Consider the following 16660-nt stretch of genomic DNA (forward strand, 5'->3'; position numbering starts at 1 on the left):
TTTGCTATATGTAATACGGTGGAGGTTTCTTGTTGCCTTTTTCACCCACCATAACTTAAAACGTGATGGTAAACCCTACAGTCTTGAAAATGCAAAGCCAGCAGTACAACCAACTTCACACTGATGATACCCATTAAGGTTGAAACATGTCTGTGAATGGTATCTCTGGCTCTGCATCTGATTCCCATGCTGTGCTTTAAAGCTGTGTTAACAGCAAGCATTAGCTTATATGGGCTCCATGTAACAATGGTTTTTCAAACAAAAGGTGACACATTGTGTGCTCATTTGCATGTCATTTCCCAGAATCCCTTGCTGCAGTGGAAGCACTGTATGCTGGGGATAATGGTGAAAGGCCTGCCTATAACATGTGAATGTGCTCACAAGTGATCTTTTTATTTGACACACACACACCTTTTGCTAAATCATATATATGCTTTACTGTGGAGGGTTTTTGTCACTTTTTTTTACCCACCATAACCTTAATAAGTGTGGTGAATACCTATTCAGTCTCAAACTAGCAGAGCCAGCACAACCAACCTCACACTGATGATACCCATCAAGGTTGAAACATGTCTGTGAGTGGGTTTACTGGCTTTGCATCTCACCCCAGCCTATGCTTAAAAGCTGTGTTTAAAGCAGCATGCATTGGCTTAAGGGTTGCTCGTGTAATATGAGCTTGAGACAAAAGGTGGCACTGTGTGCTCATTTGCATGTCATTTCCCAGAATCCCTTGCTGCAGTGGAAGTTCTGTGTGCTGGGCGATAATGGTGAAAGACAGAGTTGCAGACCTGTCTAAGACATGCAAATGAACATACAGTAATATTTCCATTTGCTATATGCTTTACTGTGGAGGGTTTTTGTGTGTGTATATATATCCTTAGACCGAAACGTTGGTTTACACATGTGCTGTCATGTTGTTTGAATACAATCTTTTTGCTATATTCTACTGAGTGCTGTTTCTTTGCTTTCCCTACTGGGAAGGCAATCTGTTGCATATACTTGTCTTATGGAACATGCACCTAAGGGCTGGGACCCGCTGGGCCCGGCGGCACAGGCGGCCGCACGAGCGTTTCCCACCAGCAGGGGAATCCTCCCGAGCCGGTCCCAGTCCCCCCTCACGGCACAGCTCACTACACGCTGTGACGCGTCAGCCGCTAGGGGATTCAAGAGAATTGGAATCCCAAGCGTCGACGCGTCACTTGGTGTGGCTGTGAGCCAATGAGGAGGGGAGGCTTCGGGGAGCGGGGAGGAGAGTGTGGAGGGAAAGCAGCGTGAGTGCCTGTCTGTGTGTGTGTGTGCATGAGTGCCTGTCTGTGCCTGAGTGTCAGCGTGTGAGTAGGGCAGCCCGCAGCAGCTCCCTCCTGCAGCCCGGGAGCCCGAGCCCGTGGAGGGGGGGAGCGGGTCCCTCCGCTTAAACCACGCCCCATCCGCTTAAACCACACCCCTCCCTCCCACTCCAGCCCCGGCTCCCTACAGACCGCATATCGCGGTCTGTGTCTGTCAGCGCCCCGTCTGTCTGCAGCCTAATGATTTTACTCTTTTGCTTGGAGTGCCAGCTGTGCGTGTGTGTGCGTGTATATATATTAGTGATATATTAATAGTTATACCAATATTTCCCCAAATATAGGAGACAAGATAAAGACTTTTGGATGCAGTACTTCACTTGTTTGCTTAAACAATTATATTCGTAAAGGAATATTCAAAATTAATGTTGCTAAATTGGAAGCGATAAAACAACATTGAGATTACTAGACCTCAAAACCGATATACCAACTCAAAAGCACCACCTTGTGGAGAATTGTATCTGTGCATATTGCAGATTACAAAACTAATGTGTCGAACATAGTGCAGGCGCGTGCGTCGGAGCTCAAGGAGACGCGCGCCTGTCACCTGAGCGATCTGTGGACTCGGATGCCCTCGCGACGAGGAGGCGTGGCCGTGACATCACCAGGCTGGTTTGCCCTGATTGGCTCAAACACTCGTGTGATGCGGCCGTCACGCGAAAAATCACATTTTTTGTCTCTTCAAAATCCTGCCGTGCCGTCGCAATTCCGCGCACGCCACATCGCCTGGACTGACTTAATGTTTTTGATCGTGCCGTGAGCACACGGCATCGCACGCACTATGCCCACAGCCCGACGTGTAAAGCGAATTGATTCTGTTGCAGCACATATGAAAATATGACACTACTTTCAGAATTTTTGTTACTTCTGGTTCATGATCAAAGCTACCCAGAAGGCAAAATGAAAATGATCAATATGTAGTTTTACCAATTAATGAATTACTGAAAAATATATTAACTTTGCACTATTACAGGTGCTCATTTGTATGTCATTACCCAAAATCCTTGGAAGCAGTGGAAAGCATTGAATGCTGAATGACTATGGGAGGTTTGTGGACTTGTCTGTGACATGTGAACGTGCTCATAAGTTTTCTGTTTTAACATCCTTGCTATTACTACAAGAATAAGACAAATATTGCATATTATAGGCTAAAGCTGTTAAATTCCAGGCATTATTGAAATCTCTGCTCTCTGATTGGATAATGCCCGGAAATTTAATCATTCAGTAATGGCCTGGAATTTTTGGCACCCTGCCATGTGTGTGTTTTCTGTTGGTGTATGTTTTGTGGGTGTAAAAGGGGCAGCAGAGTCGGTTTTGTTGGTGTGTATCTGCTGCATGTGTTTAGTGGGTGTAGAGGGGGGGCTGCAGTGTGTGTCTTCAGTTTGTGTTTTGTGGGTGGAGGAGGGCTGCAGAGTGTTTTGGTGTGTGTATCTGCAGTTTTGTGGGTTTAAAGGGGGCTGAAGTGTGTGGGTGTAGAGGGGGGCTGCTGTGTGTGGTGTGTGTGTGTGTTTTGTGAGTGTAGAGGGTGGAGGGCTGCAGTGTATTTTGTGGGTGTAGAGCAGGGGGGCTCCAGTGTGTTTGTGTGTATACAGGAGGTTGCAGAGTGTGTTTGTGTCTATAGAGGGGAGGGCTGCAGAATGTGTGTACAGTATATAGAGGGGGCCTGTGTGTATGTACAATTTCCTTTTAATAAAAATGTGCAGTAAAAGCAAAAGAATGTAGACAATCATGCTGATAAAAATCAATGACTACAAAAGTGTCTCTTTTTTATGAAACATTTAAATAAAAATTAATTTTAAAAAGCCTTCATTTAGACTATAATAGTAATAATCCCCTCAGAACAGGGCATTACCGCCCAATAATGCCCTGGCTGGGTTAAAGTCCCTCGTCTTCGCCTCGGGCCTTCAACTCTTCCAGCAGGGCATTATTGGCCAGTAATGCCCTGTTCTTCTGGGATTATTACTTTAGTAATCATTTGTCGGAGAAAAAAGTGAATCAAAATCTTTAAACAAATTGTTTTCATTTTGATTAGAAAATCATCTACAAAAGTAGTGTTACTATTGAAAAGGTTTTGGCCCACGTAATCTAGAGATGGGCTGCTCAACTCCAGTTCTCAAGCCCCCCCCACCCCCCCAACAGGTCAGGTTTTAAGGATATCCCAGCTTCAGCACAGGTGGCTCAATCAGTGGCTCAGCCGAAGACTGACATAAAATGAAAAACATCCCTTCAGATTGTGTCTAGATAATTTAATGCTTCGTCAGACTATGTCTATTCAGTATACATTTTTATATTGTGTCTGTTGGGATGCATTTTGCATTCAGGAAGATATATCAAATATGTTATTATGAATTGACATATTCCTCTTGTGATGAGGATCGCCCATTCTTGTGGGTCCTCATCATGCCAAGATGCCGTTTTGTGATTTAATGTCAGTTAATGTACTACGATTTCGTTTTGGCAGATATTGTATGCACAATCACCATTTATAGACACATTTCAAGAGATTTTTACCTTGGGGATAATAGATACTGGCGCACATATTATTCTAATATATTTATATAGTTTATCAATTACATCTCTATATACAGCAACTATTTCACTTATAGCTCAAATTGCCTTTATTATTTTCTGTCACATTCAAAATATATTTTCATAACCTTTACACATAATTTCTCATTTTTATGTATGTTTTATATAGTTTTCTTCAGACAGTATACAGGACTCATGGCTATTTGGGCTATATCTCCACTATCAGTAACATTAAGAGTTTTCTCTTTGGTTATCAACTCATAAGAACTTAGTCTCATGTGTATCTATTCATACAATGTACCATATTTCAACGTTGCTGCAGGCTCATGTAATTGTAATATTTTTCTACATCTTTGTGTGTGTATATCTCTTTATATTGTAAAATTGATACAATGCTTACATATTGTATATGTTTTCTTCTCCCCCTGAATGGCGAGTTCCGGTTTATACTTTGAGTCAGTGATACTTTGAATCCCTTCATCTGGCGGACATGTTGTTTTGTGTGGCTGCACATCAATTGTCCACTAGATGCCAGTTTCTCACTATTTAAGGTCAGAAACTGCAAGCATTGGTTACCCTGACAAAGCACTTCGGTGTGAAACGCGCTAGGGAGACTTCTGTGCCTGCCGCTGTGTGTTTTTTGGTTAAAGTTTTTTTTATCTCAATTCATTCTTCGCAACCAATTTTTGTAGTGCTCCGCTACCGCTGCTTTTCTTCATCACCGAAGACGGACATATTCAGCCACCTGTGCTGAAGCAAGGACAGTCCTGAAACCTGTTGGGGGGGGGGGGGGGAGATTGGTCTTGAGGACTGGAGTTGAGCCCCCCCGGATTTAGAGCATAAATTGTGCAAAAGCGCTATTAAGGTCATTTTGGTCACAATGTAAACATTAGCCATCATAAAATGTGCAGCAATTTATACCTCACTCTGACTCCAGTTTGGTGTCATTTTTAGTGCTATAGAATAAACAGCTCTGAAGAAACATTTTGGAAGAAAGACTAGTCTAATACACGAACAATATAATTTTTCAGTAATGTCTTCAAGCGAGAAAAACTACATAGCCCACTTACAGTATGGCAATAAATATATATATATATATATATATATCTATTTCATATTTCATCTGCTGGTTATTAAAGTTGTCAAAAAGATTGAGAACAAACTAGTAACAGAATATTCAAGATTAATTTGCAAATCAAAAGTTATTAGTCTATTTTTGTATGCAGGCAAATAGCAGGCAACTTTACTGCTTAACCTTTATTTCACAAAGTTTACATTTTATTTTACAATACCAGAAGAAGCCAGTGACCTTTATTATGAAAATGTTTCTGCAATTCTGGGCTGAAATTTATACAGCCCTGATATTCTCCATAACTTTTTGTGTTACAAAACTGTGCCTAAATAAGCAGTACAAATTTAAAAAAAAAAAAAAAATGATCTAGTTTTTAAAGTTAAATCATAAAAAAAAAAGAAGACTAATTTTTGATGAAGACCACCAAAGTTTATAAATGTATGAAGACAAAGCTGAGCAGACAGGACTTCACCTGTGCTGCATTAACAGTCCTAAAGACGGTGTTCTTGTAAACCAGGCCTGCACAACTCCAGGCCTCGAGGGCTGCAAACAGGCCAGGTTTTCAGGATATCCCTACTTCAGCACAGCTGGCTCAATTAGTGGCTCAGTACTGAACCACTAATTGAGCCAGCTGTGCTGAAGTAGGGATATCCTGAAAACCTGGCCTGTTTGCGGCCCTCGAGGCCTGGAGTTGTGCAGGCCTGTTGTAAACAGTGCACTTGCTCTCATGTTCTTTGGGAGGTTTTGCCCCTAGCAACAGCTGGGATGGCAAGTCTCCTTAAGAAAGTGGGCTGGGCAAAAAAAAAAAAAAACACGCTAGTCGCGGGTTGCCCATCACATGACCGGCAGACGCACAACCTCCAACAGTTACATTTTTCCTCAGCAGGAACAAATGGAGGCAGCAGCATCAGTGTCTGCCAGGAAATCTCTCCATTTCCTCTGGAAGAAGGGGATGAAAACAAGAATTGGAAGGGGGAAAAAAAAAGTCTCAAACACAGGGACATTTTTTTTTTTTTAAATCAAGCGTTACTAGGCCTGTATGCTCCATAAACACAGCTATCGAAAAGAGCAATGTCTTGTAAAGAGAGAATAACTCTGGCATATAGAATTCACTGTGACATGAAAAGTATATATAATTATGTGATCAGAATCAAGGTTGGTCCTCAGATGACAGACAAATAGTTTCAGCAATCATATGCATATTTATTAAAATCATGTAGTAAAAGAACTATATTTATATTCTATTTGAACCTAATATAAACATATATTACAGAATACATATAAAAATATATATATATATATATATATATATATATATATATATATATATATATATATATATATATTGACGTGCACGTTTTGTTTGGATCCACCAAATTTCAGAGAATTGTCTAAATCCCAGAGAGGGAAATCCTTTGGGTGGTGTTACTCCTTCCCCATGATGTATTGTAAACTTTGTTCGAAGGAGAAAACACAGGAAAAGGGCGAAATGAAAATCTCTAGGGGATAAAATAGCAGAGGCCTGTACCAAGCACAAGGCTCGTAAGAAACACTCAGACAACTCCGGTATTGTACATGTATCGGAATGTTCCCCATCAGCCGAGGAGCCGGTAATTGGTTGTTCTTCCTCGTTTTCTGCCCAGGTAAACTGGGAATCGGAAAAATCTCCAGGTCAAGTGCCTCTATTGAAAGGAAAACGGAGTGAGATGGCGAGGTTCAGTCTCGTGAGGAAAACTCCCCCTTCAAGGGCATAAAGTAATTGTTGGTCCATTGATTCAGACTGAAGTTTATGGCTTCACCACTCTGGCTTTCTTATCATCTCTTGTAAAAAAAGTATGATCTAGTATTACTTAGCCATACCGAGGCACTAATAACCCCCGAAAGAGATATGGCATTTGTAGCCACGAGTAATGTTTCCCTGCCAACTGATAGTTCGGGCCAATTATTACAAACTATTTCATTTAGAATGGCTGAATATGCTGATCCTCTTCTGTTTGTTAAACAAAGCAGAACTAGAATGTTATCAGGGGCCTCAGTAATTGAGGCAGGTCCTGCAAGCCTCAAAATTGTTCCTCTTAAAAGGCAGTCAGGAGAGTCACCTTGATTATAGGACAAACGTTTAATTACATCACCAGTGCCCGTAGATGCCAAGTTCAGCAGGACTGTGTGGTCAATAGCATGTCATTGTACTTGGTATAAACAACCAACATTTTACAGAACACTTCCCAGTTATTAATAACCTCTAGAAAACCATTTAGACCAGACAAAACTAACACCATTAAAGACTGGATTCTATGTGCATCGAGCCAAGCAGAGATTGCTACAGAGCAATGTATGGGGCACTCAATTAGGGTGCAATTGCTACAAAAGCAGCTGCTATCAGGATTACGTTACCAATAATTATGAAAGTAGCATCTACTTTTGTGCGACACTATTGGAGAACGGGCTTAATTGGACAGAGTTAAATTTGGCACCTATGTGAGGGATATTCTCCCACCAGCTGCCACTAGGTGGCAAGCCTCCCGAAGATCAACAACAACCTACAACACAGAGGGAGGATCCAAAATGAAAGATCAGCTTGAAAACCCCTGGGAAGCTGAAGGCACATACATTGTTTTCTTTGTTTTCTTCTGTTTAAAACCATATGGTTCAGAGAGAACCTTAAGTAAAAAGGACAAAAAACATCCCTGTTTAAGAAGTCTTTATTTGTTCATTAAAAATTTTAAGCATCAGAACAACATGTACCATGTCTTATTATACTGTAGGTTAAATAGAATAAAATTGAGGGGTTTACCTTGTATCAGTAAGGTAACTAAGGATTGTCATCAATCTGCTGATCTTCCAAAAAATATATACCAGTCGGGGGGTGTGCAGGTGCACCCACCAGTCACCTGATAGGCAACCCGCTGCTAGTGCTTTTTTTTTTACATAGCACACTTTCTTTGGGAGGCTAATCCCACCAATTGTTGCTAGGTGGCAATCCTTATTCCCTAGAACAGATAAGTCTGTCCAGAGTTTACACCATAGATTCCTGCCAACACTGTTTTGCCACCAAATACTTGAATAAGCCATAGACAGTTTTCAAGATACGTTGATGCATGTGCTTATTTGTCTTGAAAAGATCAGGTTAACTGCTATTCTCACATATACAGTTGTATTTTAGGAGTTCTGAAGCATTAGTTCTGTTCTCTCTATTCCAAAACCTTCCCCTACATATAAAAAATATCACCCAAATGTTAGTCACCGAGGCAGTCCTGAGGGTAGTGTTCAGTTGACCTGTATACATATATTAACTGTTGAGTTTGGACTTTTGTGCAATATGTAAATGAACATAAATATGAAAAGTAATAGTTACCTGTGTCTGCTCCATACTAAAGAGATAACTTGCCATCATCTGAAGAGCTTCGGGACTGTTTGGGTCATGCTCTAAAGCTTTTTGAATGGCCTCCTTACATTTTTCACCTGCTCCTTCTTCCATACTGTGAAGAATAAGGGAACAGCAAAAAAATGAACATCCATCATTGAAGAGTGGGTTTGTGTCGGTATGCGAGCACTGTGTATTTTTGTGATTAAGGGCATTGCGATTCACTTCGCCTGTCGCAGTTCAATAAATAACCCCCTATGTGTTTGTACAAGTGCAGGGTGCACAAATGTTTGGTAAACAGTGGTGTGTGTAGATTGTAAGTTGTGATACTATTGAATGAACGAACGCAATACATAAAGCTACTGTATACTAGAGGCTAACAAAGTCTTCATCATAGATCTGCTTTCTCAATGTGTAAAATTATTTTGCGGGGATTCATGGAGCTACAATAACAGCCATCAACTTGAATGCAATTAAAGTCATTATCAGAGCTTTGTGAATCCCTCCCTCTGAGTAAGTGAGCAAGAAAAAAAAAACATGCAATGTACCGGTACAAAAAGAGGAAATTAATGACTATTGGCACATTTAATGAGATTTAATAGGGGAATGATGGTCAATGCCTCCTGCCCCTTACCTTTCACTAGGAGTCTGGGTTAAGCCAATACAGTATGTAGAAAACATACTCAAATAAGATCAGCCAAGTGCAAGTGGAAACTATTGCCGTTTAGCATATAAAATATGCATTTATCAGGTTTGTTTTAATTTCACTATTCAGCACTGAATTATTCACTTTTCTCAACAAAAATCACATTATAAAAAAGTAGTGAATACACAGATTCTGCTAACTAACTAACATGTATGCCCCACAACATCCTCTTGTAACAAGGAATGCCCATGCTTGAGTTTTTTGTGTGTTGTGCTCTAAGGATCCAAGTCTTAGGCTTCTTAAACCGGTCTTTATAGACACAGTGAACTAACACATTTTAACTGTATCATTGATTGTGCCTTTAAAGATGTCATTTATTTTTTTGACCTTTTGCAGTAGCAAGTAATGTGCTGCTTGTGGCTCCGAAAACAGAAGCCCTGTTGTCATTTATGAGCAAATAAAAATAAGAGTTACACCAAGGCCTGATTCAAAGACGTGTGAACCTCTGTATTTATCCAGGTAAGGATATTTTTTGCATTTTCAGCATTATGAAAAGGTCTTGACATTCCAGCACTATGAACACGTTCAGATATTTCCCTGCAGTGTCCAATATAACGTAAAGGCAATGTCAGGATTACTAATAACTAAACAAATCTATGGATTTCCAGGTACAGCTCTGCAGGGAAAAGCTTGTGATTTACCAAAGATCAGTGAAGTAAATCTCGGCAACAGAGCAAAAAGCTGTTGAGATATCCTTTGAAGTCACTTCCATTTTATCCGGGCAACTGGATGCCCCGATCTGTAAAGAAAAGGGGAGACATGTAACCACTACTGTTTCTGTACGTTGCTCCTACATACCAATTAGATTGCAAGCTCCTCGGAGCAGGGACTCCTCTTCCTAAATGTTACGTTTGTCTGAAGCACTTATTCCCATGACCTGTTATTTATATTATTTGTTATTTATATGATTACCACATGTATTACTAAAGTGAAGCGCTATGTACATTAATGGCGCTATACAAATAAAGACATACAATACAATCATGTTTTCACCCAGAGAGATTAGAGCAAAATTATGTTACCATTGTGCAAAACATAATAAGGATAATTACAGGCGATTGTTTAACCTATTTGTAATTTTCTGCTATAATATCTTGTTGCAGACATTGGTGTAAGTGGGTTCCAACAGGTATAATGGCGGGAAAAAGTTTGTGAACCCCAATGATAATTACAGAAATTCCATAGTTTTTCTATGATAACCTTCTTGAATCAAAACCAGTCTTTTCTTAAATATCTAATAGGGTTTATATGAATTCATTCCATGTCTTTTGAAACAAAATGATGTATGAATTAGAGAAACACAGTAATTATTCATTGTCAGGGTAGGTGCAAAAGTAAGTGAAACCTTGTTTTTTTATCAGCTATATTAAAAGGGAAAATTAGAAGCAAGTGTTTAAATAATTAGGTAGATCTTCAGGGGCGAGTTTGGGAGGCCCCACCCTATATAAAGATCAGAAATTTGGTGAGTTTGGTCATCACCATACAGATGTGTGGTAAAACGTTACGCCACGATCAAAATAAATCTCTGAGGACCTCAGAAAAACAGTTATTGATGCTCATTGGGAGAGTGTATGGTGATGCAGGAGGAGCACAGCCAAAATCCACAGGTGAAAAATAAAATATTCCAAAGCAACCCCAAATAAAGATGAATTTATTGTGTTGGCTCACAATGAATAAGGGTGAAGAAACGCACGTACGCGTTTTGCGCGCAAGCACTTTATCAAGGTGTTGATGTTCATCAGTCTTGACAGGGTTACAAAACCATTTCTAAGGATTTGGGGCTACACCCAGGTGCCATCGTTCTATCAAAATCTCTCAAAGAACCAATCGGCAAATCATCCAGGGAGTCACAAAGATCCCCAGAGTAAGATTCAGGAAACTGCAGGCCACTCTCGCCTTGGCTAATGTGAGTGTTCATGACTCAACTATCAGAAAAAGACTGAACAAGAATGGTGTTTATGGAAGGATAGCCAGGAGGAAATCCCTCCTCCCTAAAACTTTGTGCCCATCTGAAGTTCGCCAAAAAGCACATAGATGATCCACAAAAGTTCTGGAACGATGTTCTATGGACAGACAAGTCAATGGTAGAACTTTTTGGCCTTAATGAGAAATGTTATGTTTGGTGAAAACAAAACCACTGCATTCAAATAGAAGAACCTCATCCCAACCGTCAAGCGTAGTGGGAGTGTGATGGTTTGGAGCTGCTTTGCTGCCTCAGGACCTGGACGGTTTGCCATCATTGACATAACTATGAATTCTGTTTTGTATCAAAAGATTCTAGAGGAGAATGTCAGGCCATCCGTCCGTGAGCTGAACTGAAAGTGGGTCATGTAGCAAGAAGTGAGCTATCCATGCAAGGAAGCCCTCAAATGTCACCGAGTTGAAGCAGTTCTGTAAAGAGGAACGGGACAAACTTCCTCAAAAACAATGTGAGACTGACCAGCAGTTACAGGAAATGCTTAGTTGAAGTCATTGCTTCTCAAGCGGGTGCCACCAGGTACTGAACCTACGGCCGCGTCCATGTTTAGTGTTTGCGGGCGGAGGCGCGCTTCCGCTCGGCACTGGGCCCCTACAGCCGCAATGAGAGCGGCTTTATTAGGGGCTCGCCTACGCTTCCGCAAGCGTGTGGAAGCGTAGGTCTTAGGGAAATTTTACATTTCCCCGCTTGCCGGCGCGCAGGACCGGGCACGTGAACGGTTCGACCAATGAGGGCGAACCAGCTCCGTGACGTCACTGGCCCGCACGCCGACACGCCCCCGGACGGCGCGCTGTCTAAGGCCAGAGAAAGCACCCGCTTTCCCTGAGCCTCAGCGCTCCTCCGCACGCCAGCAGGAACCCTAGCCGAGGCCTTAAGGTTCACATACTTTTTCACACATAGATATTGAATGTTGATTAATATGTGGATAAATAAATGTTGAAAAAGTATCATGTTTGTGTGTCATTTGTTTGATAAGGTTATCTTTATCTGGTATTAGGACTAAACTTTTTCACGACACTGATGAATGTGGGTTATGCAGCAACTTTAACACTGCATGCACAAAAGTAGGGGAGTTGCACTAATGTTCCAAGAATGGGAGGTGGCAGATGTGATGGACTAAAGCTGGGGTCTTCAACTTGCAGCCTCTTGGACAAATCTGGCCCCTGAAACATCTTGGAGTAGCCATGGACAGACCTGGTAATTTCATTGCAGTTGCTAAAGCAGCTATGTGCATTTGTCCACATTGAAAACTCATTCTGAAAGATAAGGTGATACAACTACAGTATATGGTATGGATGTTATACATACTTACAAAATGTTGGAGTATGGTAATTATTTTTAGATAGATATAAAATTACATTACAGTACACTCAGGTCCTTTGGAAAATTAATTGAATAGCACTGGACTAAAGAAAGATTAGAAGGGGTAGGAAAAAGCTGTTGAATTGGATGAGGCACAAAAAGGCAATGAACAATGCAAAAGCAACAGAAGGAACAACCCTGTGGTATCCGTGTTTGATTGTAACCCTCACATTTTATGAAACATCTTACGCCTCCTGTACTCCTCATTGAAGTTTTAATGCATAATTTGAGAAGTTGTCATATTCACAACGATTTGAAAACATTTAAAAAAGAGAAAAATGGCAAATAATAAAATGTTCGATATATATGAAAAAGTACTTACCAATTGTGGCTGCGTTTGATGAGCACTTATCATAATTTCAATTCCTTTGCTGAAATACTGTATGGCTTCATCTTTGCAGTGTATCTGTCCAAGATACATATACTTGGCATGTCCTGTGCCGGGACTAAGCTCAACAGCTTTTAATAAAACTTATTCTGAAGTTAAAGAAACTAAAATAAATGAGTTTTTATCACCGAGTACACTTTTAGCACTTTTAAATAGAATACCAATCTACAGTACTGTATGATCCTAAGCAATGTTTTTTTTATGGAAAAGGTACTGGAACCCTATGCAAAGAAGAATTAATTTACATCCAGGCTATAATACATAATTTTACTTTACATAAAGAAATGTGGTAGACAAAACAATAGATACACATACTGTGTGTATGATATTTATAGAGCCCTTGTCGATCCAGGATGGAGGCCTCGCAAAGAGAACGCAACTCGTCCCAATTCTCAGTTCCATCTCCATGTTGACCCTGCAAATGAAATGATTTCGTCGATCCATCTGGCTTTCGGTCATTTCTTAAGTCGCTATTAGTTTCTTTGTCTCCTTTCAATGATCGTTTATCTAACAAAGTGATCAGCCAATTTAAGCTCCTTTCTCTTTCAATAATATTGGTAATTGGTAGTACAGATCATTGTATTTTTTGGTGTTGGTGAGGGATCTGCAACATGCACCTTCATACTGCGCTGTGTTTGCTGCTTTTGGATACTCTTAACTTTAAATGTCCATGCCTCAGAGCCATATGTCAGGTAAGGAGTTCACACTGATTAAAGACCCTCTTTTTGTGAGACAGAAGAAAAGTGCCTTTGAATGCAGCGCTGTTACCTCAAGAAATATTTCTTTATGGATGTCACTATTAGTGGTGATCTGCTAATCAATGTAGACAGGTGTCGGTTACTTCAGTTCAATACCAGACATTGACCGTTTTAGTTTCCGCAAACTTGTTAGGATAAATGTTTGCAAACAAAGGTGATCTATTACACCTGCAGCTATGCTTGCATCTGCAAGTTCTTGAAGTCGTGTTTGCAGGTTGTCTGAATGTTTGGTGAAGACAATAATGTCAGCACAGGATAGGTGTCGGAGGTATTCAGCGTTGATCGTAATGCCTTGATATTCCCGTATCAATGCTGCTCCATTGATGTGGTTTTCCTTCATTATTTTTGCTTATCAAAGCTTCGGGTACTGAGTAGGCGTCAGAGTCAAATCCTCTCATATAGTTGGCAAAACCAAAGCAAAAACATGTAGCTGATTCAATGCAACAGTACAACGTTCCTCACAACATGGATGCGATCCATTGTAAAGCCGTTCCGGAAACTATCTTGCTCTGGTGTCTTTTGGAGACGGTTGGTCAGCACTTTTGTGAAGATCTTTTACCGGATGGGCAATAAGCTCTTGGGCCTAAAAGTCTTTTTTGTTTCCCTTCCTGTGTGTGTTGAGCTAAGTACAGTAGGTGTGTTATCTACCAAAAGGTTCTTTCCCATCGTAGAATATTATTCACCAAGCTCACAATTTGTTAACATACAAATGAAAAGTTACGATAAGATTTCTAATGCCGCAATACATGTCCAAACTTGTATTGAAATATACCTTAAAGTTAATATGCTTACCATTTGTAAAAGTAGGATTTACCTCCAAAAGAGTATACTACAACACTGTTGTACTCTCTTTCAGACACTGTGGGCTCTATTCAATATGCCGCAGAGTGGATTCTCTGTGCTAGAGAAGAGATCAGCACAATTCACAGGAACGGGGCATCACAGCATGTGGAGTAACCCAAACAAAACCTTTGACATATGTATTGTGACCATTATAACACAGTACAGATCTATATTGCTATACCCATTTCTGTTGGAAAAGCTCGATGACAAAATGTCACAAACACAATAAGGATATTTGTTTCGCTTTCTCAATATTCCCCAGTTCCATACAGATGTTTCCAAGCATATCCAATATTTCTAGGTTGGTGGGGTCCATGTCCAACGCTCTCTGACAAAACATCTGTGCCAGCTCAAAATTGAAGTTATCCAAGCAGTCTTCAGTCTGAAAAATAAATATTAATCAAAGAGGACATGTTACATAGGAATATAAAAACATCATCAATTGACATACAAGAGCAAAATTAGGGCACTCTCCCTAAACCCGTGTACAAATAGCAGTGCCATGTTTAAGAAGTTACATCTGGCCGACTGATGCTTTTTTTTTACCCAAATCTGACACCTATAAGTATTTTATACTTTACGTTTGTAAGCATGGCGAGTTGAGCTACGACTTCTAGCTCGGGAAGATGTCCTATGGCAGAGGACTGCTTAGTAAATATGGCCCATAGTGAGCTGTCTAACAGTGCTGGAGCCACTGTTTTGCAAAACACTGCAGAACTATTTTTAAACAATGGGAGGCTAAGGGATCAATGTGTAAATCTGGGATCAAAAGGTGTGTCTTTTTGGTAACATTCATTCCATGTCCTTGTCTCTCAGGCACTAAAAGGTTGTCTTATAGATTTTTGCATCAAGAGTCAATGCTGAAAATATACGAAAAGTGTAAAAAATACCTTTTCCAATAATTGCTCAACAGAACACATTTCAGCTGTCTTTTTCCTTGCTTTGTCTTGCATCTTAATTTTCATCCTGTCATGTGTTGACAAGCCAGATAAATCAGGTTCTAAAGGGAAAAAAGAAGATGACTGCAATTCATAATGTAAACTCTGTAATATTGAGAACCAGGATGTGTTCCATCAGCGAGATTCCATTCAAGCATGTGCTATGCTAAAAATCATATTATAAAGGATCTACTCAGTCTGGGCAGCGGAGGGTGGTCATTTTCTACAGGGACCTATGATCTAGTCACTTACTGTATGTGACACAGAGCATTTACAAGCAGTTAAAACCCTTTCTGCTGATCTCCTCTATGCTCTAATTGTTCATGAGACGCTGCAGTATACTTGGCAGCAGATTCCTATACTACCACTATTGTTCTACTTATTGTTCTCTCTAGCTACCTATTCTGAAAGGTCTCCCTGTCATCCGTCCCTCCCCTAGCACCACTTATAGGGTTTACTAATTGTACAGCAGAGTGTGGCTACTATTCACAGGGGCCTACGACAGTTACTAATGGGATATAGAGCAACTACTCTGCAGATAACTAGGCAGCAGGCTCTTGCACATACAGTATCAGTATTATACACTAAGCCTGTGACTATCAGCTCAGGTGTTTTCCCTCACATCTGAGCGGATTTGATGGTGACAGTTGGCACAATCATTGTCTTTATATTAATACTTATACAGTGTCGATTTTAGGCATTTACCTTCCTAAATGCGGGTAACTTTTGCAATTAACTTCTATCTGCTACGTAACCTAATTATCGTTTCACTTTTAGATTGCTGCTCACCAGCAGGTACATTGTGTTTGTTTAAAATACCCCTCTTATTTTATTGTGTTTAGTATTATTAAAATTGCTTTTATATTATATTTTATAATCCTCGCGTTTCTGTTACGTTCCGGGGTAATCACTTCTAGTAGGGCATTTTTTCACTTGGCCCCTACACTCAGTACCCTTTTATATGAGTATTCACTTAATCATTATGGATTCCTATACGCATACATAATCAGCCATCATTGATATATAGGCGTGTTGAGTGTATCCAATTTGGGGACTTTGTGGTGTCCTACATGTCCTTCACATGGAGGTCTGAGACATGATTATCTTCTAGTATATTCCTTCCCCTAGTGCACCCACCCTATATTCATTACTATGTGTGCGAATGTGTCCTTTGTTGTTCTTTGAGGAACTGAAGTTGGACGAAATCAACTGCTCTATGAGAAGCCCAATAACAAGTGGCACGTGAGTGCATAAAATCACCCACGTTTAAACGTTAAGGCTGTTTAAACAGAGTTACATATAGATACATATACACACACACACACACACACACACACCAGAAAGGACTTTCAGAGCATTCGCTTAGTTATCAACAAAAG

At 40.3% G+C, this 16660-nt stretch overlaps 1 protein-coding gene across 5 annotated transcripts in view; it reads right to left on the bottom strand.

The window, feature by feature from the left end:
• LOC142487692 (uncharacterized) overlaps positions 1–16660 on the bottom strand; it is a 392751-nt gene that overhangs the window by 370517 nt on the left and 5574 nt on the right. For all 5 annotated transcript variants that reach the window (XM_075587410.1, XM_075587409.1, XM_075587411.1 and 2 more), the window contains exons 2-6: positions 15234–15343; positions 14579–14725; positions 12677–12826; positions 9656–9753; positions 8300–8423 (exon numbers count right to left, since the gene is read on the bottom strand). In XM_075587410.1, the coding sequence (XP_075443525.1) occupies positions 8300–8423; positions 9656–9753; positions 12677–12826; positions 14579–14725; positions 15234–15343 (629 nt within the window). The remainder of the gene's footprint in view (positions 1–8299; positions 8424–9655; positions 9754–12676; positions 12827–14578; positions 14726–15233; positions 15344–16660) is intronic.

The sequence above is a fragment of the Ascaphus truei genome, chromosome 2 (genome assembly GCF_040206685.1).
Source record: "Ascaphus truei isolate aAscTru1 chromosome 2, aAscTru1.hap1, whole genome shotgun sequence".
Classification (NCBI taxonomy): domain Eukaryota; kingdom Metazoa; phylum Chordata; class Amphibia; order Anura; family Ascaphidae; genus Ascaphus; species Ascaphus truei.